Source organism: Notolabrus celidotus, chromosome 22 (assembly GCF_009762535.1).
Source record: "Notolabrus celidotus isolate fNotCel1 chromosome 22, fNotCel1.pri, whole genome shotgun sequence".
Classification (NCBI taxonomy): domain Eukaryota; kingdom Metazoa; phylum Chordata; class Actinopteri; order Labriformes; family Labridae; genus Notolabrus; species Notolabrus celidotus.
The window spans coordinates 11,464,214-11,491,115 of NC_048293.1; the positions used below are offsets into that span (position 1 = coordinate 11,464,214).

The 26,902-nt window shown below is 42.3% G+C and overlaps 1 protein-coding gene across 1 annotated transcript in view; it reads left to right on the forward strand.

The window, feature by feature from the left end:
- Positions 1-26,902, forward strand: part of col12a1a (collagen, type XII, alpha 1a) — a 56,555-nt gene that overhangs the window by 7,025 nt on the left and 22,628 nt on the right. Inside the window, exons 6-35 of the mRNA XM_034675256.1 lie at positions 534-797; positions 1,003-1,167; positions 1,415-1,588; positions 1,704-1,994; positions 2,125-2,727; positions 3,369-3,647; positions 3,732-4,007; positions 4,092-4,364; positions 9,199-9,468; positions 10,856-11,122; positions 11,991-12,183; positions 12,270-12,394; positions 13,931-14,080; positions 14,170-14,289; positions 14,389-14,553; positions 14,637-14,783; positions 15,357-15,496; positions 16,212-16,341; positions 17,038-17,183; positions 17,735-17,864; positions 17,969-18,105; positions 19,314-19,443; positions 19,537-19,676; positions 19,909-20,041; positions 20,243-20,275; positions 21,088-21,227; positions 23,603-23,732; positions 23,867-24,006; positions 24,140-24,269; positions 26,247-26,389. Of these exons, the coding sequence (XP_034531147.1) occupies positions 534-797; positions 1,003-1,167; positions 1,415-1,588; positions 1,704-1,994; positions 2,125-2,727; positions 3,369-3,647; positions 3,732-4,007; positions 4,092-4,364; positions 9,199-9,468; positions 10,856-11,122; positions 11,991-12,183; positions 12,270-12,394; positions 13,931-14,080; positions 14,170-14,289; positions 14,389-14,553; positions 14,637-14,783; positions 15,357-15,496; positions 16,212-16,341; positions 17,038-17,183; positions 17,735-17,864; positions 17,969-18,105; positions 19,314-19,443; positions 19,537-19,676; positions 19,909-20,041; positions 20,243-20,275; positions 21,088-21,227; positions 23,603-23,732; positions 23,867-24,006; positions 24,140-24,269; positions 26,247-26,389 (5,564 nt within the window). The remainder of the gene's footprint in view (positions 1-533; positions 798-1,002; positions 1,168-1,414; positions 1,589-1,703; positions 1,995-2,124; positions 2,728-3,368; positions 3,648-3,731; positions 4,008-4,091; positions 4,365-9,198; positions 9,469-10,855; positions 11,123-11,990; positions 12,184-12,269; positions 12,395-13,930; positions 14,081-14,169; positions 14,290-14,388; positions 14,554-14,636; positions 14,784-15,356; positions 15,497-16,211; positions 16,342-17,037; positions 17,184-17,734; positions 17,865-17,968; positions 18,106-19,313; positions 19,444-19,536; positions 19,677-19,908; positions 20,042-20,242; positions 20,276-21,087; positions 21,228-23,602; positions 23,733-23,866; positions 24,007-24,139; positions 24,270-26,246; positions 26,390-26,902) is intronic.

Here is a 26,902-nt window from a genome sequence, read left to right on the forward strand (position 1 = left end):
TCCATCCAAATAAGCCCTGGCAATTATTTCAATTGAGTCCTCCCAAGTGTTCCAGAGAATTTCATCAGTGATTTAAAGCCCTGTTTGATTTCAAAGTACACAAGTGAATAATGCTGCTGGAACCTCTGCTAAATGTTTAGTCTGTGAAGCCACATTTTTACCCACTGTAATGACTATACCAGTGCACTGTTTGGCACTGGCTGATATTTCCTTTGATGTCAGAGCACATATCCTAGAGACAGCCAACTAACTGTCAAGGAGAATAATTTATTTAGACGGACAGAAAGAGAAATGGGCCACTGTAAAAATTTTGTTCTCTTACCAAGCTGCTGCTACCATACCTTTATTGGAGCATTTTTGGCTTGGACAGTGGTTTAATTTGAGGCATGCTTCTCATCATGTTAAACGTTTACACCAATCTTTAACTGGTTGTAAAACTAAACCATTCCAAATCTGAAAAGTCATAATAAATTTAAGATCTGCCATTTAGTTTCCAACTGACTAACTCTTATTTCTCCGCCTTCTTTCCCCAGAGTGTTCGGTTAGCGCAATAGCCGATTTGGTGTTTTTGGTGGATGGGTCATGGAGTGTGGGCAGAGAAAACTTTAAGCACATCCGTAGCTTCATTGGCTCCATGGCGGGGGCCTTTGACATTGGCGAGGACAAGACCCGAGTGGCCGTGGTTCAGTACAGCACAGACACCCGCACTGAGTTCCCCCTCACCCGTTACAGCAGAAGAGGAGATCTGCTCCAAGCCATCGGTTCCCTGCCGTACAAAGGGGGAAATACTATGACAGGTAAGATGCTTTCAGAGATGGAAATGTGCTCATTTGTCATTTGGTTCTGTAATTGAGCCAGCAAGTGCTGGCATGGTTAAAGATTCTAATCGTCCATTTAGTTGTGGAAATTTGAACAATAAGTCAAAGTTATTTGATATATTGACCATAAAGTGTTGGAAGTATGGAAAAATCTGTAAAAACACATGTACATTTCTATTTTAAGGCGATGCCATAGATTACCTGCTGAAAAACATCTTTACGGAGACAGCTGGATCCAGGAAAGGTTTTCCTAAGGTAGCCATGATCATCACTGATGGAAAATCCCAGGACCCAGTGGAGGAGTATTCTAAAAGGCTTAGGAACATTGGAGTGGAAATATTTGTCCTAGGTATGGTTTATTATTCAGTTTTCTGTTGAATAAGCTCTCCCATGTGAAAGTCTGCCTGTTCTTGGAAATCGTTTGATTTTCCATTGATTGCAATATCCATATTTGACTCGATAAAAGTCAAGTACTGTGGGTTTTTTTCTAACCCACACACTGCTTTAAAACTGTCAGCAGTCTGCCACATCTGTCATGCAGCCGCTGAGTAAAGAAAGTTTTAGTTTAATGGTTTTTAAATCTTTTTCCCACATAGGTATCAAAGGAGCAGATGAGGAGGAGCTAAGGGAAATGGCCTCCCCACCTCACAACAAACACGTGTACAATGTTGCCAACTTTGACATGATCCAAGAGGTACAGAGAAAGATAATCACGGAGGTGTGCTCTGGCGTTGATGAGCAGCTCAGTGCTCTGGTCAGCGGAGAGGAGAGTAAGTCAAAGACCTAAAAGATGTATTACATTTAATGCATCTTAAGCTCTTGCCATTTGCAGCCCAACAACCTTTTAAATCATATATTAAAACATATCTCACATTTGTTCCCCAGTGGTGGAGCCAGCTTCTAACTTGCAGGTCACAGAAATGGCATCAAAGTCAATGAGGGTGACATGGGACCCCTCCCCAGGTGATATTACAGGCTACAAGGTCACCCTTGTCCCTATGCTACCTGGAATGAAACGGCAAGAGCTATACATGGGGCCCACCCAGATATCCATCAATGTCCGGGACCTTTCCCCTGAGACCGAGTATGAGATCAGCCTGTATGCTCTCAAAGGTCTGACTCCCAGTGAACCTATCATGGCAATGGAGAAGACCCAGCCTGTCAAGGTGTCAACAGGTAATATGATTTGTTGTGCTTGACAGCTTTGATTGTCTTGACTAATGAATAAATCTATCAATATATGTACTTTTTTACACCAAAGCCATGCAAAGCCTTTAACTTACCCATCATGCTTGTCTTTTTTTAGAGTGCTCTTTGGGAGTGGATGTGCAGGCTGATGTGGTCCTACTTGTTGACGGATCTTACAGTATTGGATTACAAAACTTTGCCAAAGTCCGTGCCTTCTTGGAGGTTCTGGTTAATTCTTTCGACGTTGGACCCAACAAAGTCCAACTTAGCTTGGTCCAGTACAGTCGGGATCCACACACTGAGTTTGCCCTCAACACCCACCATGACATTAACGCTGTTGTCAAAGCTGTGCGCACTTTCCCCTACCGTGGAGGGTCAACCAACACTGGTAGAGCCATGAAATACGTCAGGGAGAAGATCTTTATTCCAGCCCGTGGAGCAAGACCGGAAGTTCCTCGCGTCATGGTCCTGATCACAGACGGAAAGTCATCAGATTCCTTCAAAGATGCAGCAACAAACCTTAGGAATACTGATGTGGAGATCTTTGCTGTTGGTGTGAAGGATGCAGTGAGGTCAGAATTGGAGGCCATCGCTAATCCCCCATCAGAAAATCATGTCTTTGAGGTGGAGGACTTTGATGCCTTCCAGAGGATCTCTAAAGAGCTGACTCAGTCCATCTGTCTGAGGATTGAACAGGAGCTGCTCAACATCAAAAAGAGGAGTAAGTAACTTTGCCCTGGATGTAGCCAGGTGATTAGCCAATAACTTCAAGGCAACAGTTTTGGATGCCTGCCATTTGCTAAGTTAGTCAGTTCCTTCATGTTGGCCCATACTCCCCATATTAGAGGCTCTACTATCTGACTTTCAGTTGGACTGGTCTTTTAAGAGTTTGTGGGATGGAAAACAGCCAGATACTGAAAAAGCAAGGTTCAGGCCAAATTAAATCAAGTTACAAATCCAAAGAACTGCCAATGAACATACTTAAGAACCTGACACCTGCTTCTCGTATAAGTCAGCTCATATGTTATGACTTTACACTTCTGGGACAGCATCTACAGCTCTGTTTTGAATTGACCATAATTTTGATTCACAAGGTCCACCCAGCACAGAGTTGTTACTGTTCCAACAAGTGGTAGAATGATTACACCATACAGCACACACTTGTCATTGGGTACATCAATGGGTTACAACAATGCATTGCACTTAAGCCTACCAGTAACTGAAGTCAAAGTCCCTGGACGAGACCATGAACATGTAGGATGACAGCTACAGTATTCACATAAACCTCACAGATAGAATTGTTTCACAACTTAGCTGCCCCCAAATGATATAAATTCTCAACAAGTCATCTTTTATTTTCAGGTCTGCTTCCACCCACTGACTTGGCGTTCTCTGAGATCACTTCCAGGAGCTTCCGTACCACCTGGATCCCTCCTGCCACTAATGCCTTGTCCTACCTGGTGCGTTTCCGCAAGGCTGAAGATGTCACTGGAGACTACGTTACCCTAGCAGTGCCTGGTGGTACCACTACAGCTGTTCTGCCCCGACTAATCCCTGTCACTACCTATGAGGTCAATGTCTTTGCTCAGTATGATAAAGGAGACAGTTTCCCTTTGACTGGTGAAGAGACCACTCTAGAAGGTGAGAGACACTCACTCAGAACACGTCACTTAAACTGTCTGGGAAAAAGAATGTTTTGGATCTAAATTATTTGTCCCTTTTCAGAGCAAGGGGCTGTTCGAAATCTTCGTGTTACAGAGGAGACGACGGACAGTTTTAGGGTGTCATGGGAAGCTGCTCCAGGTTCGGTGATAAGGTATCGCCTGTCCTACATCCCACTGAGCGGTGGAGGGGAAAATCTTGAGGCCCAAACTATTGGACCAGAGACTACCATCGTTCTCCAGGAGCTTTTCCCTCTTACCACCTATCGAGTGTCTGTGTCTGCTGAGTATTCCACCGGCGTGGGAGACGACATGCAAACAGATGGCACCACCAAGGAAGGTGAGTTAGGAATACTTTGCTTTCAGGATTTCTTTGTGAAACTTGCATTGGATATGAAATACTGATGCATTTTATTTCTTTCAGTTCGTGGCTCTCCTCGTGACCTTCGTGTCTTCAATGAGACTATATCCACAATGAAATTGTCATGGAGGGCTGCTCCAGGAAATGTCCTTCAGTACCGCATTTCCTTCAAACCTGCTGCGGGTGGTGAGGGGAAGGAGGTATCTGTCAAGGGAGATACAACCCAGACTGTGCTGAAGAACCTCCAGCCAGCTACTGAATATGAGCTCTTTGTCAGCGCTCGCTACACTTCTGGTGTGGGTGATCCTCTAATGGGCACAGGAACCACCTTAGAAGGTAGGGGAATACTTCATTACTCCTTTTTAATTATAATCCTTTGAAGCACTGTACAAGGTTTACCAAAGCCAATGTGTGGCAGAAATGTGAGGCATGTTTTGATGTTGTAACAACGCCTCCTAAGCAAGCACATTTGATGTTTTTATTGCTTTTATTTCATTAAGGTTATGAGATTGGGCTTGATGTGGAACTGCTGAAACTAGGTCATCTGTCCCTGCAAGAATGTTGCATTAGTTTGTTTCTCACAGATGAGGACATCACAATTAAGGAAGTTAAGCTTTTGCTCTTTAAGGTTGGTTGGTTAAATGGGCTCTGGTCACAGAGGGAAGACAGGAATGTACCACTTGCTGTAATTCTTTTGGCCCAGAGTGTATGTATGGTTGGCTTTGCCGCCCTGAAGGCAAGTGAGATGGAAATGGGTGGGGGATGCTTGTAAACCTTGGGAACTTCAGAGATGGCTTGGAACAGACTTTGACAGCCATATGCCTGCCTTATAATACCTTTACATCTTGGCCTGTCTTGAGACACAGAATGTTGTGTACTGTGGTGGTTTTTGGGAAATATTTGGCTATTAAAATGTTTTCACAACATGGAATTAGTCATAAGTGACCATGTCAAGTTCAGTGTACACAGTGTGGAATCGACAGTTTATACACAGTGTAGAAGTCAAACCTCAAGGTAGGTTTGTTTATGTTGTACAGAGTTGAATAAAAGATTGTTTTGGTGACAAACCACAGGACAGAAAGTCAAAGAGGTTTGTTTTGAGAGAGAAAGGGGATGTCCTAGCTCTTGGGGGCAAAGTAACCCACAGGGGAGCATATCTGGCTTTCGTTCAGCTCCACCTTTAGCTGTAAAATCAGTACACTCAGTATGAAAAGTCTAGCTAAGCATTACAGTTGGGAGTACAGTGGGAAGTTAGCAACCCAATATTGCTCTGGACAGAACAGTCTTTTGTAGCCTTGGCTGTTCATTCAAATTAAGATCTTTTGCCTTACATGCCCACCAGAAAGGCTCTGAGATAATAGGTTAGCCTAAGCTCAGTTATATATGTGGGGAAAAATAGAGTGCAGCAGTGGCTGTATAGATCATGTCCATGCGTGGCTCAACTTGAAGGACACATGTCCTGTTTGAGGCCATTAAAATCAAGGCATTTCATTTTAATTATGATCAGTTTTTTTTTTTTGCTTTGGTAATCCTTTATTTATTTCTCTGTTCCCACACTGACCAAAGGGCTTGGTTGTGGTCCTAGAATTTGTTTCCACATGTCAAATCTGTGCTGTCATCAGCCATCCACCCCCACAGGAAAAAAGCTCCATGACAAAGCACTTTGTTTAGCCAGCTCCATTAAGCTGTCATGACGTCAGCATGCCTCAACACTGATCTCATTGTTTTGAGTGTCACTCATTTCGAGTGACCCTCTATGTGAAGTCCATGTAGGCGAGAACTGGAAGAGAGTAGGCTCGCACAAAGCCCTCCCTTGTGGCTAATGGTGAATGGTAGCCAGTACAGAAGCCTTGAATAGGTTAGAGTTATAACAACCTGAAATGAGTCAGAAAGAGGAAAGAAAGGTGTCATAGCATCTGCTTACACAGACATCAGACATGTGGAAATTATAAACAAACACAGGAATTATTTTCTTCAGCATAGGGAGTTTTATCCAACATGTGGAAGATGTTACCTCAGGGGACCTTGAAAGCTGTCTGAGCTGTCTGTCTGTCTGTCTGGTCACAGTGAGGACTGTCTGTTCATCTCCCTCCAGGGTGGGGCAAAGGACAGGCAAAGGCAAAGAGAGAGTGCAAAGATGGGTGGAATGAAGGGCACTTCAAAGTAGGTCTGGGTGATAAAACAATAACGATAATTATTGTTATATTATTTTTCTCAATATAAATATAGCTAATGTACGATAAAACCTTGATTTATTAAACCTATAATTACACTCCTCAACCACATGAAAGGGAGGGGGCACTAGTTTGTCTTAAACGCTAGTTCCCACCCAACATTAAACAGAGGAAGAAGTCGGCATGGAACAGCCAATCATGGATGAAAACACAGCTGAAACGAGCAACAGTGAAACTGAAGAAAACGCAAAACCTACCAGCTCAAAGCAGAGTGAAACACGCTTGACAAGAAATTCCACTAAACTTCATTAGTTAAAATATTTTGGCTATTTACTAGACTACTGAATCCCAGATACAAGCTATAAAACCGTCTGTTATCTGCAGGAGAAAAAAATCTGCTTTTAAAATGATATGAAAGAATGATTTGAATGATATATATTGTGAAATTATTGATATCGACTGATATGAAAAATGTTATCGTGATAACATCTTTTTCAATATCGCCCAGCTCTACTTCAAAGATAATGGGAACACTGCATCAGGGTGGCCTGGTGAATAAAAAACTCCCCCCCCACATCTAAGGGGTCAAACACTCACCTCTCAAATTATTAACTACCTGCATGACTTAGCAAATGTTTCCATGTGTGCCTAAAGGACTTTTTAAAACTTTATACTTGAATAGCAGCACATCACCAGGTGAAAGTCCAGCATCTTGGTTTGATTTCCTATTGAATAGATGCCTTTGGGAGATTTCAGTCTGACCCAGACTCCTTCAGCTGTTCTCCCCACCACTCTAGAGGTCCTTTGAGGTAAAAGGACAGAGACAGGCTACCTTGGCTGGTAGACACTGACGGCTTCATCTTTGTGGCTCAGATGTATGCCTTAGTGAACCAAAAGCAATAAAGTAAGGAAGTTTAACGTCTGGTGCCAGTGCTGAGATGGCACTTTGTAATAACGATGTATTTCCTTAAGTCATTTCGGAGTTTACAGAGAAAGCAAAACTTTGTAAACCAGAGCTTAGTTTGATCTTTTAACTCCGTTTCTGTGTGCTTTTTTATACTGACATCCAAATCCACTTCCAAGGCTACGAAACAAGATAGACAGTGGCTTATTACAGCGAGAATCGAGCAGCCATAGAAAATCATTATGGTTATTTTCACAGCACGAGCTTGTAGTGTTTTTATGAGCGTTTCTATCGCCTGTGAGCATTTTTCTATTAGGTGCAGCCATTTATATTTTCAAGCTTTGGACATTTTTGGCTGCAGATGTGAAAGTTATGCCAGCACATGGCCTGGAGCGACTCTCTCAGATGATCTTCAGTTATGTCACATGTGGTTTTCTGGAGAAGAGGGTGAGGCTGGGAATTTCTGATCTGGTCTTGTCAAAGATTTTAACTTAAGAGTACACGTCTTCTTAAGGGCTGGGAAGCAGTTTGGGAGTAAAGAGGGAGATCCTGAATGTTTCTTTTTTTAACATGAAAATATGTTTCTTTAAGTTTATAAAGCAACTAAATTCCATGTTTTTTGGTAGTTGTATCAGTTTTGTTGCTCGATGCGATGTTTGGTTAATGCATAGAGATAGAACAAGCAAAGTGAAGTTTTTGCGAGGCCTGTGGACCATGTGTTCCATGTATGTGTGCTCTGGTTCCTCGAGTCGCCCCCTTCTCTTTGGCCTGTCTACATACACTGATGAAAAGTGAGCCACTGTCTGCAGAAGTCATTATCTTGTGATCCTTTCGTCCTTGGTTCACACACAGCCGGGAAAGTCAGTCAAGGTTATCCTCTGCTCTTTTGGCAAACATATCCCTTTTGATGGATTGATCCGGGTTTTTATGAGTGACCCACACTGTTTTCATGCTCCTGCACAATCTGGAACTCTTCATTAGTCAGTGCTGTGCTGTGGTCATCACTGTGCACATCACGTCTCTGCTCTCGAGGTGCGTTTTGTTCTGCTATGTGGCCACGGCTGCTGCTGTTATTCCTTCTCAGATCAGTTCTCCATTCATATTTAACAGATGGATGCCAAGAGGGACTCTTCAGTTTACACATAGACACTTCTGCTTCTGCTGTATGTTTGATTAACTTTTCAAAACTACCATGCATTGCACTTGTGGTAGATTTGTGATGCATGGGCTGAGGTTTGATGAAGGCAGTTTGAGATAGACCACCCAGCTGCACTTTCCTCCCTGTAATTATTTTGCCATTAGGTGCTGGCATGCAGGGGCTTAGGGGGCTTGAATAAGGATCAGGATCCCGGAGGTTGTGTGGGAGGCTATATGTGGCAGCCTATCCTGATGCGGTGCATCCTCTAAATGGCAGCCAGACTGGAGTGATGAAAGTCCATCACTCCATGGGCATCCCTCTTAGCCAAGCATGTGCTGACTTCTGGTCATGAACACCACCACAAATTCCCTCCACTGTATTTCTTTCCCTTTCTCCTTTCAGATGGTCTCTCGGGAAAAGTGAGGGAAGGAGGGAGAGGGAGGGTGCAACATCTGCAATTGTAGAAAACGCACTTTTGTGGATCAGGTTTCGTCTGTTTCTATGGAAAATTAGAGTGCTGCCGGGAGAGGCACTGGGGATGTGTGATTTGTGATTAGCTTTGCAGAGATTTTTTCCAACAGTCTGATTATGAAGGGAGAACGTCAGGTTGGATCCTGAAGGGTTAAAACAGAGATATATGAGAGATTAATGGACTTTGCTTGACTTTTTCGGTTGTCTTTCTTGTGCTTGCTTCCTCAAACCTTCACATAGTTGTGTAAGAAATCCACATCTGGACAAAACATGTCTGTACCTCCAGACTAACACATCTCAGTCCCATTATTATGCATCAGAGCAAATCAAAACAAAGCAAATCTGAGAAAACCCTTTAGGTAAACACAAGTAAACCTGCTATGCTACTTATTTTCTGTTCCCATATCCATGACATACAAACTGAGGACTGAGGAAAGACTTCTGCCTTTGTTCTTTACACTGTTGCTTTTTATTAATCCACAGAGCTTGGTTCACCCCAAGACTTGGTGACAAGTGACGTCACAGAGAGCAGTTTCGCTGTCTCCTGGAGTGCAGCCCCGGGTAATGTTCGTCGGTACCGGATCAAGTGGAAGTCTCTGTTCACTGACGAGGAGGGAGAAAAGACAATCCCAGGAGACACCACAGCCACAGTTCTGGATGGTCTTACCCCAGAGACACGTTATGCGGTCTCTGTGTTCGCTGCCTACGGCCATGGAGAGGGTCAGCCATTAGCTGGAGAGGAAACCACTGATGGTAAGTTACTTTGGCTGCTTTAACACTCACTCCCAATCCAATCCAGTGTAACTTAGGCTCAAAAGACATAAATGTGGTTCTTATGTTCTGTGTGCACTAAGGGACACTGCACTTTTGTGTGTGTAACTCTTAAAAAAACATCTCTAATGCCAAAAGTGCAGGTGTGGACGTTCCTGTAATAAACACATTTAAGGCCTTAAAGTCTCATTTGCAGAGAGAAAATTTTAGGAGGTCGTCAGTGAGAAATATAAGCCAGTGACGCAGGCTGTAAACGTATCCAGGAAACACGGTTTAGCTGTAAGCACCATTTTTGGATGTTAAGTAGAAAAGGAGATCTTTTATCGACACTTTTCCGTCCTTTCTGTTAAGCTACAAGATAACGTCACAGCTGTTGCCATCTGCCCGAGCCATTAAGAATGTACAGTCCTTGTGTGCACATCTTTTAGACTCTGCGTGTTGCATGCATGTACTAAGGTGACGTAATGTCCAGCACACCTGCACAAGGTTTTCATGAGAGATTAAGGGCAGATAGATGCTGGCCTCTCCCTTGTTAGACTGCACTCATGCTCAGATGAGAAAAGCACATTGAGTGGAAACTCGTACCAGTTGGGAGGGAATTTTGTCTGCTGGTTGGTGAAATGGAACGCACCCAGGGAAATATATTCTAACATCATTAGTGTTTATTGATTCTGGCACGCCAAAAAAGGTGGCATATTGCATGAGACAGCTTTGAAACCTTAATTCTCATTCCTTCCTCCACTTTGCTCCTACTATCTGTTGTTCCCTTTGCGTGCACTCGACACAAATCACAGGTCTCTCTGGGCTGAGCCACACACGGCAATCTTGGATGCACTGTTTTTTTCCGTTAATAAAAGTTCTCTGAAGTAGAGCGTTCTGCATATTTTCCTCTGCTCATTTTGAGGCATCTGACAATTCTCACTTGCCCTTCCTGCTCTGAAATAAGAAACACTCTGAGGACTCACAATGGAAAATTAAGATCTGTGGCTTTGCTCAAATTTGAAAGACTTCAGACTTCCACGCCTGGCTCTCAGACCCACCAACTAAACATGATCAATCATGTAAATGTAGGCCTGTTCTATGTACACCTCTGTAAATCTGAAATATTTGGGTAGGTTTGTGTCCACACGCACGTGGAAACTGAGCAGATATCTGGATAAAAGACTTTGAGGTAGCTGAGCGTCAAATTGTTTGCTTTACTTACTTGCAGGAAAGCTATGCTGCTTATATTTCTATAGGCATGTTAGAAACATAGGTACACATTTAGAGCACATTGCCATTTGAACACGATCCAAAATCTACATTTCCTGCAGACCATCCATTCATCATTTCTCCTCTTTTAACCTTTGTTGTTCTTTCCTTCCTGCAGTCTCGGCAGCTGGCAGAATAATTGATGTCTCTGAGGAGACCGAGAAGAGCATGAAGGTGACATGGCAACCAGCACCTGGAAATGTAGTCAACTACCGTGTTACCTACAAGCCAAAGGTAGGAGGACGGCAGCTGGCGACCAAGGTTCCCGGTGGCACGACCTCTACTGTACTGAGACGCCTTACTCCCCTCACCACCTATGACATCACTGTTTTGCCTGTCTACCGCTCTGGAGAAGGCAAAGCAAGGCAAGGAGAGGGAACTACACGTACGTTGCATTACCACGCTTTACACCATAAACGTTGTGCTTTTCAAAATCTGAATTTTCTCTCACAAAATGTTCTTAGTATGCATTATTCATTTTGTATTATATGAGTTAAAGCTGGGGTTGGTAGTCAGATTTAGATACACTTTTTGTTATTCTGGTTAAAATTATCTTTATGTCCCGATGGCAATCAATACAAAATGTGTTGAGCGAAAAAAAGCTGCTTATCCATAGCTGGAGTTAACCTGGGAAAACAAAAACCAATCCCTGCCTTTAGTGTCCAATATATGAAACCAATCAAATCCCATCCTGCACATACATTTCCCCAGCGTGCACTCCCCGTCCCCTGCCACTGCTTCCCCTGCCTCTATTTACTGCCCCTCTTGCTCGACCTCTGGCCTGTCCCCTCTAACCCGATGAGGTGCTTTGCTCAGGACTGTCGTCCGGATTAGAGTCTAAAAAGCTCTCACCATGGGGGCTCTGACAAGCAAAAAAATTAATGACATTTAGTAAGTCCTACAGAAAATGTAGATGTATATGTATTATAGCTTTTCTCCTGATATCGTGTCACCAGTACAACTGGGTAAAGCTAGAACGACAGTTGTGAGTACTAACAATAGCCATGTTTGTTTGTGTTTTTAACTTTCACGATGATAATGTTTTGGTGTTTTCTTACCGCTGAGTGAGACATGAGTTGTGAAAAACGCAAAGGGGGGGGGGGGGGGTTAGACAGAGTCCTGAGGAAATGCTACATTCTAATTAATGCTAGTTTTTTCCATGACTACCAACCCTAGCTTCAAAGGATTTTCTTTTTCTTTTTTAATATTTGCTCATCCAGTTCAACATCTTGGCTTTTCTCTTGTATCCCCAGTGACACCTTACAAAGGCCCCAGGAACCTCCAGACTTCAGAGCCTTCAAAGACCAGTTTCCGTGTAACCTGGGACCCTGCTCCCGGTGAGGTTAAGGCATACAAAGTCATTTTCCACCCAGTAGGGGAAGATATCGACCTGGGAGAACTTGTGGTGGGTCCCTATGACAACACTGTGGTGCTAGAGGAGCTGAGGTGAGTCCTCTGACTGGTATTTCCATACATCCACTTTACCATGTCATCAAGAAAAACTGAAAATGATTTGTTCTTTTGGTCGACAGAGCTGATACCAAATACAGTGTGAATGTGTTTGGTGTGTTTGAGGGAGGAGAGAGTATGCCATTGGCTGGACAGGAGCAAACCACTTACTTTGACAAACCTGATCCTCCACCTTATGTACCAACAGGTAAAGTATTTATTGTTTAAAAATGATCAAAGAGACAACATGTTCAATGCTAAAACTAACAAGGGATATGGTTTCAGTCATACTCTTCTACACCTGTCATCACAGTTATGGCAGTGTCTCTAGTATGTTATGTCTCTTGGAAGCAAAAGTCAAACACTGAAACTGTCTCACATAGTAAATTTTCACTTAGGAATATACACTGTAAACTTGTGCCTCATAAAGACTGACCAGTTTCTCTAAATGCCTTTCCTCAAAGCTAATTGTCTAACAGAATAACAGATGTAATTGCTATTCCAGCTGTGTGCCCTTTTCTAGCTTTCTTCACTGTGTCACTTTGGGCTTCCGCTTTTTATTTCCACTTGAAGTCCAGCCAGTGTAGATTTTAGCCATACTCGTATATTGTGTTTGCATTTACAAAGTGTTTTCACTACTTTGTGAGTCAGAGCGCGGCAGGCTGCAAGTGTGAGAAGAGGAAAAATGTTGTGTTTGCTGGAAGTTTCTGTAAAGGTCAGCTTGACCGCTCAGCTGCAGGTCTGGTCCTTATAAGGAGGCAGATTAAACAGCTTCAGAAGATAAAAGAGAAGAGGTGAGAGAATCTTACCCTCCCCTGTACTGTCTACTGACTACAGGCTGGTTTCCAACAAACCTCTGAAACTGAAGGGCAAAGAAAAATATGTTTGTGCTGCAAGTCTTTTGTCACATTCTTATTTATTTCTTGTTCCATCTACAAGCATACAAGTACTTTTCCTCTTTTATTTTCAACCTTAAAAACAAATAGTCAAGTTCTATTATCATTCTTCATTTTGTTGATATATCTCTTGAAGACCTGCATGTGTGTGTTAGCTGACATATTTCTGTACCTCTGCAGACTTTCAATATAGTCTCCCCCATCTGGCAGTAGGAGTGGTACGTTGTCAACTGGCTGTCTGTCAAGGGGGGGTTGTGTAGTTTTTCCCTGTAAGCAAACAATCTGTAAATCAAACATGTTAACCTGTTTTCAGTTGCAGACAGTGGCACTTAGTGCAACATCTGCCTTTCTCCAGCGCACATCTGCAGCTCTCTTTTAGGTGCCGAAGATCAGAAGCTTTCCTTGTCATCACACAGTTGTTCGGAAAAACAGGATCTGAATATTACCTTGCATCTCTGGAGGGCACAGTTATTTCTCCTATGGAGGCCTTTGATATGTCACAGGCCATTAAAGAGTGCTCACCTGATTTTCCCCTGGGACTCATGGATCCAAAAAAAGAACAACTGCCTCAACATGCTACCAGACAAGATGATAAATACAACACCTGGAACACACAATGTCTCTAATAAAAAAATCATGTTTTACTTTATGCTTTGTGATATACCTTTATTTGTTTGAAGGCTTATGATGAATCTTATCCCAAAAAACTATCACCCTTTTCTTTCCTTCACCTATTTGAGCACCCCTTCCATCATAACAATCCACCACACACAACATTTTGTGTACATGAGAGTCGGAAATGATAATCCACTTTGTCCCTTTAAGACTCTGACATTTTGCCCAAACAGATGTACAGTGTAAGACCAATGCACAGGCAGACATTGTGCTGCTGGTGGATGGGTCCTGGAGTATTGGACGTCTGAACTTCAAGACCATTCGTAACTTCATCGCCCGTATGGTGGGAGTCTTTGACATCGGCCCTGATCGGGTTCAGATTGGTGGGTGTGATCAAAATAAGGACAAGTTTAAAATAAATTTCAAGAAAGATGTCCGCATTGGTAAAACAAATATTTTTGTTTGTCTTTAGGTCTTGCTCAGTACAGCGGAGACCCAAAGACTGAATGGCACTTGAATGCCCATCTTACCCGGGATTCTCTCCTGGAAGCTGTTGCTAACCTTCCCTACAAAGGAGGAAACACCCTGACTGGTAAAGTTATCCTTTTATTAAAGTTCGACTGGAAGGAATTCCACTTTTGTAAGCACATTAGCTAAATTAACATTATTGTCTATGATGTCATCTTCACAGGTCTGGCTTTGAACTACCTCCTCCAGAACAATTTCAAGGAGGATGTGGGGATGCGACCCAATGCGAGAAGGATCGGTGTGTTGATCACTGATGGCAAATCCCAGGATGATGTCATTGTCAGCTCTCAAGGCTTGCGTGACCAGAACATTGAGCTCTATGCCATTGGTAAGCTGAGTCTTTACATAAACTAAGTTCATGAAGTGAAGTCATAATATATAAAACTCTAAATGACTGATGTCTATTTTTAGGTGTGAAGAATGCTGATGAGAATGAATTGAGGTCCATTGCCAGCGATCCAGAAACCATCCACATGTACAACGTGGCTGACTTCTCTTTCCTGTTGGACATTGTTGACAGCCTCACTGACAACCTCTGTAACAGTGTCAAGGGCCCAGGTACGTAGGATTTTACACTGAAGTATGCACAAAGAATCCCTGATGAAAAGTACTAGAGTATAATTTTCTCCATTACAAGACAATAAGGAGTATAAACATAGTGTGTAGCATCCAGAACCGCAGACAGTTGCAAGTCTGGCCAACTTTGGAAAGTAATACGAGAAAAAAAGAACAAGCCAAGTCCTCTGGATTGATTGCAGAACTATTATTTTCCTTTTCTCTTAATATTCATTCAGCCTTTATAGAGCACAAAGTCATCTTCTTAAATAAATTAAGCAGCTGCCATTGGATACAGTAGGGGAATTCCTCAGTGAGGATGTGGCCGTAGCGTCTCATTTAGTACTGCGGTGTGTACAAAGTTCTGTTAGGACATGTTTGTAAACAAGCATGCTATTATCTGTTTGCCACATCTTGTTTTTGCCAGCTAATTTGTATATAACCACAAATTAAATAATAACCGTAGAATCACGTCTAAATCAGTGATTACCAGCTTTTACATTAAAGTCAGAAAGCAATGCAAAACTCTTTATCAACAAATGTTCAATGTATGTTTTTATGCTAACATTCAAATAGGTGGTGCGCCTGATGCTCCTACTAACCTTGTAACATCAGAGGTGACTCACCAGTCCTTCAGAGCCACCTGGACCGCCCCTGAAGGCCCGGTAGAAAAGTACCGTGTTGAGTACATGACTGTGTCAGGAAGCCCACAACAGGTATTACCCACAATACTACACCGCAAACTGTCTCTACTCATCGTTCAGCCTTTGATAAAGCTGTAGAAAGGGAAGAGCATCTCCCTTTCTGGATGTTAAAGTTTATCCTGGCTATGATTTGACCTGACCCTCTGTTTGTGCAAGTAATGGGAAACTCCTCTCAAGCTTCTATTTCCAGCCTCCTGTTTGTTTTGGCCTCCCGTTGTTTAGGTGTCTAATTACATTACGATCTCACACAGGGCAAAGGAACAAACACAAACTGCTTTCAGTTTAGAGGGATAGAAAGCAAATAATGACTCTGTGATAGCGCTATTGGCGAGCAGGGTTTTGGCTCCACGATATGTGGATTAGATGCATTTTTGGTGTCTGAATCTCATTACATGAACAAAGATGTTTGTTTTTGTCAAGCTCCCTTGGTTTTGTTAAATATTGAACATAGTGGAAGGGTTTTATTTTTGTTTATGGATCTAGCATTGAAACACATGTTGAGTTAGTCAAAGGGAGTTTTAGTTTTAATTGGAAAACTTTACAAAACACTTAAGCCAATCCTCTAAAAAGATGCTTATTATGCTTCTAAATTGATCATTTTCTATCAGAAACAATCTACAGACAACTGATCCAAAGAAAGCTTTCTGGGCAAACATTGCAACAACACTGCTGAATCTTTCAGATGACTCCTTTTGCTGCAAAATTTTAACTTCCCTCTCTGCCTTAGGTGTTTGTCGATGGCACCGAGACCACAGTTGTTCTTCAGGGCCTCAACTCTTTGACAAAGTACCTGGTCAACGTCTACTCTGTGGTAGGAGAGGACAGCAGCGAGCCTCTTGATGGAACTGAGACCACATGTAAGTCTTTCTGCTTGGCTTCAGGCCCACATCAGGAGATCTAAAAATCCGTCTTTGGTAAAAGTGGTGAATGGAAATGTAAACTACCTTTAACGAAGCTATTTGTCTTTGCTCATTGCTTGCAGATGTTATGATATTATGATGAACTTGTATACACTAAATCAAAGAGACTTTTGCATTTAGGAAACCCAGATAAATGGGGTGTCAAAGACTGATTAAATACACTCAAGCTCTTTAAAAATGATTATTCTTTAGCCTTTACTTTGATAAACAGCAGCTTCTGTCTGAGTCAGTCTCAGACATAACCAATGTTATGCTCTCAGTGGCTGTGAATTTTGCGTGGTCTCTATTTATTAAACCATAAAAGGCAATGGAAATATGTTCTGTGTTGTTAACAATGCGGCTGCAAAAAGATTGCAATAACGAGTCTGAGTCGGGGACAAATTTAAAGGCATGATAACACTGAGCTTTAAGTATTATTCTAAGTCATTTCTTTTTGTTCTTTTAAGATGTTAATTGCCATTTTATTGGAGGAGCAAAGACTTAACAGTGATATTTAGTATCAATAAAAGTTAAATAAACAGTGGTGTAGCGTGCATTTAAAGGCTTGAGAACATTGTTTTGCATTCAAAGAAACATAAAAAGAACCGCATACGTTTTAAGTTGCCAGTAACATCACTCTTTGTTGTCATCAAGTGCCCCTGGCTGCTGTGAGGTCAATGGACATCTTTGATGAGCAGACCACTACCATGCGGGTTAGATGGGAGAGGGCTCAAGGTGCTTCTGGCTACATGTTGCTCTACAGCGCCATTAACGCCAGTCAGCCTACCACCGACCAGGAGGTAAGAGACATTCACTGAATACAGTGTGACTGAGTTATAGGGCATACAGCCAATCAGCTGTGGTTTTGACAGATCTGAACAAGGAACAAGTGACCACACTTACATGTGTTTATGGGTGGACACAATCACATGTCTGAATGCATATTCATATGCAGCAAACACATTACTGAGCAGTGGAAGTGGCCAAAAGCTTCAGCACACTGTCAGCAGTTCTTGACTAAATTTCGATCTCACACACTTAAAATGACATTTAACAAAGCCACCAGTGTATGCCTCACCATTCAGCATACAAGGCAAAAGGGAAAACACAGAGGATCTTTGTTGGCCGCAAAGGGGTGGGTGAACCATGAGCTCAGTCTGCCAAGGGAACATCATCATTTGTTTATGAAGTGTCAAACCCTGTGGGTCAAACCGGAATCGGCAGATGTGCTGCAATCAAAATATTTCCCCCACTGCTCTTGACCAAATGTCTGCCTCTGTCACAGAGGAGTCCCTGTCATCTCCTTGACCTCTGACCTTCTGATTTTTTTTTTGGTCCGGTCTCTCTGCAGATTAGAGTTGGTGGGGATTCAGCCGATGTCCAGCTGGTGAAGTTAATCCCAAACACAGCCTACTCTGTCTCCCTGTTTGCCCTGTATGGAGAGTCAGTTAGTGAACCACTGACCAAGCAGGGAGTCACTCGTACGTACTCTATAAATCACATTTTATTAAACATGTAGGTCATTAAGAACATAAATCATATTTGTTCACTTGTGATAACTAACACTTACCCTTCCTTGTTTTAGTGCCCCTGCCACCTGCAGGCGAGCTGAAGGTCCGTGACATCACCCACAGCAGCATGAGGCTCAATTGGGATGCTGCTCCTGGTCTTGTGCGCAAGTACCTCATCACCTACAAGCCTGAGGAAGGAGATACGAAAGAAGTGAGTTTGCTTCAAAACCCAATCTTTCCTGGCATTAGTGACACAGCAGAACAAAAACAAGATATCAGCAGCCTGTGTTTTTATCAGTATCAATCTCTGATGTTTTTCACCCACACACTCTCATAGCCTTTAGTCTGTTCAAGCCATTAGATTTTATGGTGATGAATTTATATCAATATTTGTGACTGATCTCTCAATACATTGGCTCAGACTTCATAATGGAAACTGCAGCAGACTGGCTGGACATTGGGGAATGTTTTGGAGTCCTGTGAAAAGGTTACGAAACTCTCGGAACACAGTTTTGCAGGATTAAAACGAGGTTTTGTTACCGGGGATTGGACAAGTACTTTATGGTAGCTTGTCCCCTTATGGGAGTTCTTGGGCTACAGCAGCAAACTTTGTGGTTCGCCTTTGCTACTTCCTACGCCATAAATCAGGCTGAGGTGACCCTTAAAGCTCCTCTGATGGAAACACACATGTGAACGTGGCTCAGGGTGCCAAGTTGTGAATGTCAGAAGCCTAGTGTGTGGGAAGAGGAGTCTTGCTACCTAGAAAGTAGCAGAATGTCATGTTGGACCTTATGGATTACGTGATAGAACCCAATACGAAACAATAAATCCCACTCAGCAGGGGAGGCATATTCCAATATTCATTCCAGGTGAAGACTTCTGCATGGTTATATGATCCAAAAAGACAATATGATATATTTTTGAGACTTATAACTCAAATTGAAAGGCTGAAGATCTGACAAACACATGGAACTCATCAAGCTAATGAGGGTTCAGATGAATCCCTTGATTGCAATTTCTTAAATTGAGCTAATAAAAGTTAATGGAATCAAGAGCAGTAAAACCAGCGGGGTGTCATACAAGTAGTCCAGGTGTTTGCTTAAAATCTGTTTCACTTTGTTGTTTGTTGTGATTCTTGTTTGTTCCCATTTTCCCCTGGAAACAAGCAGCTTGATACCTTCAAGTCAAGTTTCCTACCAGTCTTATTAGAAGCATATTCCCGTTTTCACCAGTGTTCCAGGAAACCCGTGCTGTGAATGGAATTAACATTTCACAAACCTGGCAAACTTTGGCAGAAGAGAAAAACATCCGGAGCTCTTTCAACTTTTGAAGTTTTTTTGACATGATTTGTGAAGCTCTTTATTTTTCAAATAAGGGTTTTATGTAATGACCTACACCAAGAATCTTTTTTTTCTACAGCTGGAAGTTGGAGGAAGTTTGACAACCAGAGTACTCGACAACCTGATGTCACAAACTGAGTATGCCCTGGCTGTTACTCCCATGTATGATGAGGGACCTGGTCAGCCCATGTTGGGAGAGGGGATTACTGGTAAGAATGGATGTTATCATTTTGATTGTGATTCAAGATAATTGGATTGGCCCTGTTTGCCAGCTTCTTACGTCTTCTCTCTGTACTCTGTAGATGTGGTTCCTGCTCCAAAGAACCTTCGTTTCTCAGAAGTAACCCAGACCAGCTTCAGAGCGACCTGGGAGCACGGAGCTCCAGATGTGGCTCTGTACCGCATTGGCTGGACTAAGAAAGGAGACTCCAACTTCCAATACGTAAGGGAAAAGCAGCTGTCCAAGATGTTTGCATTTCTCACAATTCATGCAGCGATGTGGCTTTGCTTTGAAAAATGATTTGAGGAGGCAGTGAGAACATCTAGAAAACAGATATGTGCACCAATCCAGTGATAAAAACTCCAATATGGCTCCAGTATTGCTTGTTTGGTTCGTATTGGCTGATCTTTTAGTGGAGCTTCTTTCCTCATGCTGTGTTTGTTTTCCTCATCAGGCCATTCTGAACAATGATGAACTAACCCACGTCCTGGAGAACTTGGAGCCAGACACACCCTACGATGTTTCTGTCACTGCAATCTATCCAGATGAATCAGAGAGCGAGGACCTGCTGGGCACTGAGAGGACATGTAAGAAACACACCCTGGGCGTCCTGAGAGAATCAATAAACAATGACTTGAGTTGATGCTGTTCTGCCTGAGCCTCTTGGCGGATTCTTTGTTGTATATCATACCAGTGATTAACCTTTGATTTTACCTTCTGGAAATATGCCAAGTACAACTTCAAGCAAAGGGTATGCCCATTATACCTTTCTATTTTTGCCTCTATAGTGTCCAAGCAAGGGCAAGGGGGTGGTAGCACAGGTAAGTATCTTGTGGTAAAACAAGAGGATGCTTTTTATTTCAGTTGCTGAAAGCATGTTTTGTTAATTCAACCATTGGAAAACCATCACTCCATCATCATCAAGCAAGACCCTTAACCCATCCATCACTCCAATGGTGCTCTACTACAGCTGTTACAGCTGGTTTTATTAAATGTTTGTTTGTGCGTGTCTCTGTTTGTCCCATTGTCCATGCCAATCATCCCATGGCTGTTTTAAAATCTGTACATTTTCATTCAGTCATATGTCAGATTCAGTGGCTGAAGATGGATGTCAACGATGCATGCCTTTGCAAAACAGGGATTTGAATCCTTTCGTTCAAAGCCCAATTCATCATCCATTATCCATCATCCATCATCCATCATCCATCTTATTCATCCATCCATCTATCCATCATATTCATCCATGCATTTATCAGTCCATCCACTCTCTTTCCATCAAGCCATTGCTGTTCAAGCAAATCCATCGCTGCTTCAGAAAAGACAAGATCCAAGACATGGATTGTCTTTTCTTATTTAAAGCTGCAGTCCTTGATTCAAATCAGTGGTAGACTTCAGGGTAGCTGTGGTATGACATAAAATGAATTAAGCACACCATATGATAAATATAGAGAGTAAATCAACTTAATTTTGTCAACAAAATTTGCCATTGAGGCTTTTCCGAACATAAACTACCCGAGATATCAAGGACTGTGTCTTTAAAGGAGGAATTTCATGGAGCAAGTGCTGTACCATGTTTAGTGGAGAGATGTATTGACATGGTTGTAACTGTGACATGTGTGCATGCGCTTTCCAGTACTTCAGGGACCTCCCACCAACTTGGTTGTGTTCAATGAAACCACCACCACCTTGAACGCTAGGTGGGAGCCAGCTCCAGGCCGTGTCCAGAACTACAAGATCACTTATGTCCCCACAGCTGGAGGAAGGAGCCAGACTGTAAGTAACACCGCAGGCTAACACACAAATCACTCCATACACACAGCATGTATTCTGCCTTGTTTAAGCTTCTACTGGGACTTAAACTACTCAACAAGACAAACTGTCATTAATGGCTACTTGGGGTTAAAACTCAGTCACTAGATTTGCTTCTTCCTTCAGAGCAGATTTGGCTCAGATGGATATAAATGCACAGCTTAAACTCTTTCACTAGTGTAAAGTTTTTTTATTTCATTCGTCTGTTGTTTTTCATTGATGTGGACAAACCCTCTAGTGTTTCCAATACCACCTGACTCTGGAAAAGGCTTCTTCTGGTCATTTGTTCTTTGCTGCCCTTCTCAAGTGCAATCTTTTTGGAAGCTGTTAAAAACTTAGATTTAATTTGCTGTCAGACATTTTGATTGCTTCCCCAAGCGAGACTAAAAAGCAAGACTGAAGCATGCTTAATGTTGCTTTTGCACAGGCTTATACAAAAGAATCCACTTTGATAGCTACACTGATAAGCTGCGTAAATCAACGGTAAATGTCCCAGCCAACTTTGGTGAAGATATTTCACCCTAACCACTTGGCATTTATTGGCTGTGAAGAGTTGCTTAAGAGGGATGGAATTAAATGTCGTAAAAGGTTCCCATGACACATTTTGAAAGCTAATAATTTAACAGCTCAGAGAGACAGTAAACAGATCCTCCAGAGATTACACATATATCTCTACTGTGCTTTGATGGTTCCCATGCAGTACTTGCTAGTTTGCTGTTTGCAAGTTGTGTAAATTTGAAAGCACTTTCCATGTCAGGTGAGTGTATGTTTGTATAATAAGAGGGTGCTCTTCCACAGGTGTCATATATTATATTCAGTAGAGTTGAAAGTGCCGCTCTGTGCTCTCCAACCTGGCTGTTAGTCCACCCTCTTTCAGGCAGGCAGGCAACATTTGTCATACTGGAGAGGGTAGCTAAAGGTTGAAGACAGTTTGCTTCTTTGTAATTTACTATGTCAGAAGATCTGTACAGAACTCCACTGCAGCTCAAATAAAGTATAATTGGCTGGCTATTAGTTTTCCTTTTAACACAAGATGGAGTGTTTTGCTCTTTAGTACTTGATGAAACTTAGTCGTGCCGATTGACAGCGTGATATAACAATGAAACAAAGCTAACAAGCTAGCATCAGTCAAGTGATCTTGATTCCCTGTCAGGATTTCGATGAGTAAATCTTGTCCTGGCAGGTTTGCAATTTATGTAGTCTCGAAAAGCATGGCTGTTTTCAGGCATGTCTGACACAAATTTATGCACTTCTGTACAAGAAAACTAATGCTGTGCCTTCTACTTAACCTCACAGTCTGCTTATGTCCACCACAAGATGAATCTAGTTGGTTTAGACACAGAGTTGTACTTTGATATATGAAACCCTCCAAGGTTCACAGCAGACATAAAAGCTCAGGTGTATACATTATCACACACAAATTCACATGCTTTCTCAGTTCACTTAGAGTTCCTGTTTGTCCCCACTCCCCAAAGCTTTGGCCAGAAGTAATGTAGTAAATTCGTCTCCAGTCTTGACTGTTAAGACCAGACTTCCGACTGTTTCTTCCATCAGCGACAGATTTACTTTGGCCAGAGTGCTAAGTATTTTGTCCAGAGAAGTCAAAACATTCCTCCTCTGAAGTGTTTACAGATGAGTTTTTTTTCTTATGTAGAATTCTTTCCATCAAGTTATTGACATCAATTTACAGCACACATGGAGAGTAATAAAACTCTGTTTCCCTTTTCTAAAAACAAATATCTTCCCCCTCAGTGTACTAAAGCTACCAAAGGTTGTTTAAAGCTACAGCAAGACAGATGTACAAACACGCAAAGAGAATGAACAGATTAGTTGGATTTAATTGTTAAGGAACTGATTTTGAGAAGAAGAAGAAGTACTTTATTAATCCCCATGGGGTAATATCAAGTTTTACCCTCTGGGGTTTCTTTGATCATGCTACACTCAAAGGTTTTTATACATTTTATACATACACTCATGCGCAAACATGGCCATGCACTTATGAAGAGATGTCAGAGTGAGGAGGCTGCCATCAACCAGCGCCACCTGAGCAGTTGGGAGTCCAATGCCTTGCTAAAGGGTACATTGGTAGTGCCCAGGCAAATGAGCAGCACCCTGTCCATCCATTGGTCCAATTGCCAAGCTTGGTCCATGCCGGGACTTGAACCGGTGACCCTCTGGTTCCCAAGCCAAGTCCCTATAGACTGAGCCACTGCCGCCCCCGAAGATGTTGCATCTATATAAAAAATGCCGACTTATAATACACATTATTTTGTAAATGTCATGATTATTTTTGCAGATGATACATGATAAGAAAGCTAACGTTCGTTTATGCTATATAGACCCAGGTTGGAGGAAAGAAGACCACTGTCCTGCTTCCCAAGCTGACCCCTGACACTGAATACTCCATCAACGTGGTGGCGGTCTACGCCAGAGGAGTCAGCATGGAGCTGGAAGGTGTTGGAAAGACAAGTAAGTTGTCACTTACTTATGGAGATTCAAGATGATGAGTTACACCTGTAATAAATGAGTGAAGATTTTTGTGTTTAAAGTTTATTTTTGGTAAATGTGCAGTATTAACTTATTATTTCTTCATCACATCCCAGAGCCTTTGGGTGGTGTTAGAAACCTGCGTGTCACTGACCCCACTACAAGCACCCTGAATGTTCAGTGGGAACCTGCTGAAGGCAATGTACGTCAGTACAGGATCTTCTATGTTCCTGCAGCTGGAGGAAAAGAAGAGATGGTAAGCTGAAAACAGAGTAGAGAGCACATTAACTTAAATGTTAAATGTTGTCCCTTTATACAGCCACATTTAGGCCTTCTGCACACTGTCCAGACCACAAAGTGAAGCATGTTTTGTTTTACCTTCTGTCCAGGCCCAGGTATCAGGCAGCACCACCAACAGTGTGCTGAAGAACCTGCAGTCTGATACTGTCTACACTGTATCTGTGGTTCCTGTCTACCCTGCTGGAGAGGGCCTACGCCTGTCTGAGAATGGCAAAACATGTAAGAACTGCATGCAAGCAGTCACTAAAGGTCACAAATTACAATGGTGATTCATACAGAGATGTTTAGGGATAAAACCTAACATCCTTGAAAGAGCACTTTTAAGGTTTAGAATAGCTCATGCAAACTGGGAAAAGGAACTCAGGCAATGACATACTGTATGACGACCAGGGGATTTTTTTTCCCTACTTAGAAATCAATTCATGCCTGTCCAGAGTGAACTGATTGGCCTTAGTTCTTGGCTTGTGGTTTCTGTCTGTCAGGAGCCTTGAATGAAGTGGTCATTTATGACTGATTTGTTTAAAAATAACTTCCAAACTCCTGTAAGCTAAACCCAAATGATCAAGTGCCATGTGCCTCTCAAGAGTTACATAAAAGGACACATAATTTACGCCATACATGCAACAAATGTAACTGAAAACACAACCAAAAAGTCACCGTTTTCAGCTCTGTCAGCTTAGTTTGAACTTCATCAAAGAACACAGACTTTTCAGTTTCTCCCACAATTTCAAACCACCAATCTCTGCTGAAAGTGAGTCAGCATTTTGTGGAGTGATTGCGTAGGAAGGAATTCCTCAGGGCTGGCAGGATTATAATGGTGTCTCCTCTGTCTTTACCGTAATATTGTCCATTTATTGGTTGGAATGAAGGGTAGTGGTCAGGATAATGGTGGGTCTGGGGAATGGGGGGGAGGGGATTTATTGAGTAATTGGCTCTCCTTTGGGAAAAAGAAACAGAAGGGGGGTTAGAAATGAATGGAGAGCATTATATGTTTTATGGCTCTCAACTCACTTGGCTAAGGTCACGCTCCATTCCTGCCACTGTTACCCAGATTTTCCTTTTTGTACCACTGGACACTCATGTTCTGTGGCTTTTTCCTAGACACGTTAACCCAACTTTTATACAGTATGTACAGTATTTCAGCTACAAAACCCAACAACTATGCAACATGGTTGCCTCTGTAGAAGATGGTGTCATCTCCGGTCAAACTGCAGTCGCTCATTTATTCCCCCCTGTTCTTACAATTGAAGGAAGAACCTTTCTCTATTTGAGCTTGCTTTCCTGCTAGTCACTGACTGTTAATTGAGCCTTAAAATTCAAAGCAGCTTCCTCGGCAAAAGGCTTTGGTGTGTGAAACTTTAAACTACGGAAGCTTGCTCACTATGTTCAAGCCAGTGTGTTTAGCCCACTGTGTTTTTCCCCCTACATTTATGGGGTTATTATGGGGAGCGGCACAAAGCCTCCAAACATCTGCTTTGGTTTTTTAAGAAGCTGAGCTTCACACAAGGCTACACGTACGCCTTGTATATCCTTTTCATTAACCTTTAGGGCACTGACAGGAAGTGTCCTGGTGATAGCAGAATTGTTAAATAATGTCTTAAACGTGTCTCTGTTGGTTGCTGGGCAGCTTTGTTTTGATTTTATTGAAATGTTCTCATGTAGTCTTTGGGCCTCTTTGTCCTTAAAGCTAGTCTGGACCATGTTACGTTGAATAAGACAAAAGGAGAATGTCAATACCATGAGTAAGGACATTGTAAGATGTGTCATTTAAACAACCTATAAAACTACAGAAGGCAAAACTTGAAAAGTACTTAAAAATAAATACCAACAGGAATATACTACACGTGTTTGTCTAGAGCTTTCAGGGTTGCTGTTTTTGTTGCTTAATTGATGGTTTTAACCTCTAATTTTCTGACCCTTGTCTATTCCCTATTTACTTGTCAGCACCTGACATCAGCTAGATCTTTGTTTTTGTCTCCTCTGCCTTTTTTCTACATCTGTCTTCCCATTCTGTACAAAACGCTTGAATGGTCGCCCTTTAACCCCATTCTCTCAACACTGTGTACTCTGGACACTCTTCTTCCCATCATTCTTTTTGAATTACCTCGCCCTGACCCTCACCCTAACCTTTTACTTTCTTATCTTTGTCTCTACCTATCATCACACTCTCACCAAACCACATTCCTGACTCGGCAGTGGAGCGTCTCCCTGTTAGGAACATCCAAGTTTTCAACCCGACTACCAACACTCTAAACGTTCGCTGGGAGGCTGCCACAGGTCCAGTCCAGCAGTACCGGGTGGTCTATGCTCCTCTGACTGGCGCCAAGCCCTCTGAGTCGGTGAGTTTCCATTCACCGTGTGGGAAGAAGTGTAGTATGGCACATATGGATTTAAAAAAGTATTTACATAGGAGCACAACAGCACCAGAAGTACCTCTAAATTGATTTAGCACTGCTAATCAGTAACAGTAACAGCCTCATTCTTCAGTTTAGAATGAAAACATTAGTCTGTTCACCAAATGGTCCATGTGAGTGTTTTTTAATGCATGCATGTGTGCAGTTACTGACAGCTGAGTTCTTCTCTTCCACATACTGCGAAAGGTTTCAAACCACAACTGTGTTCATTAAAGCAGAAATTCTTCAAGTGTAGCTTCTGCTCTTGGCACGATATGTAGCATCTGGCATCAGTGTGCCCACAGTCTCACATGCAAAAGATTTCTGGGTGGTTTAAAGAATCCACAATCACCTTTTGAAGTGTCACAAGACATCTCACCCTGAGCCCTCTCCAGCATCTGCTTGAAAGACTGCACCATAAAGGATGGTTTCTTCTCTGGGACATTAAAAAACACGGGC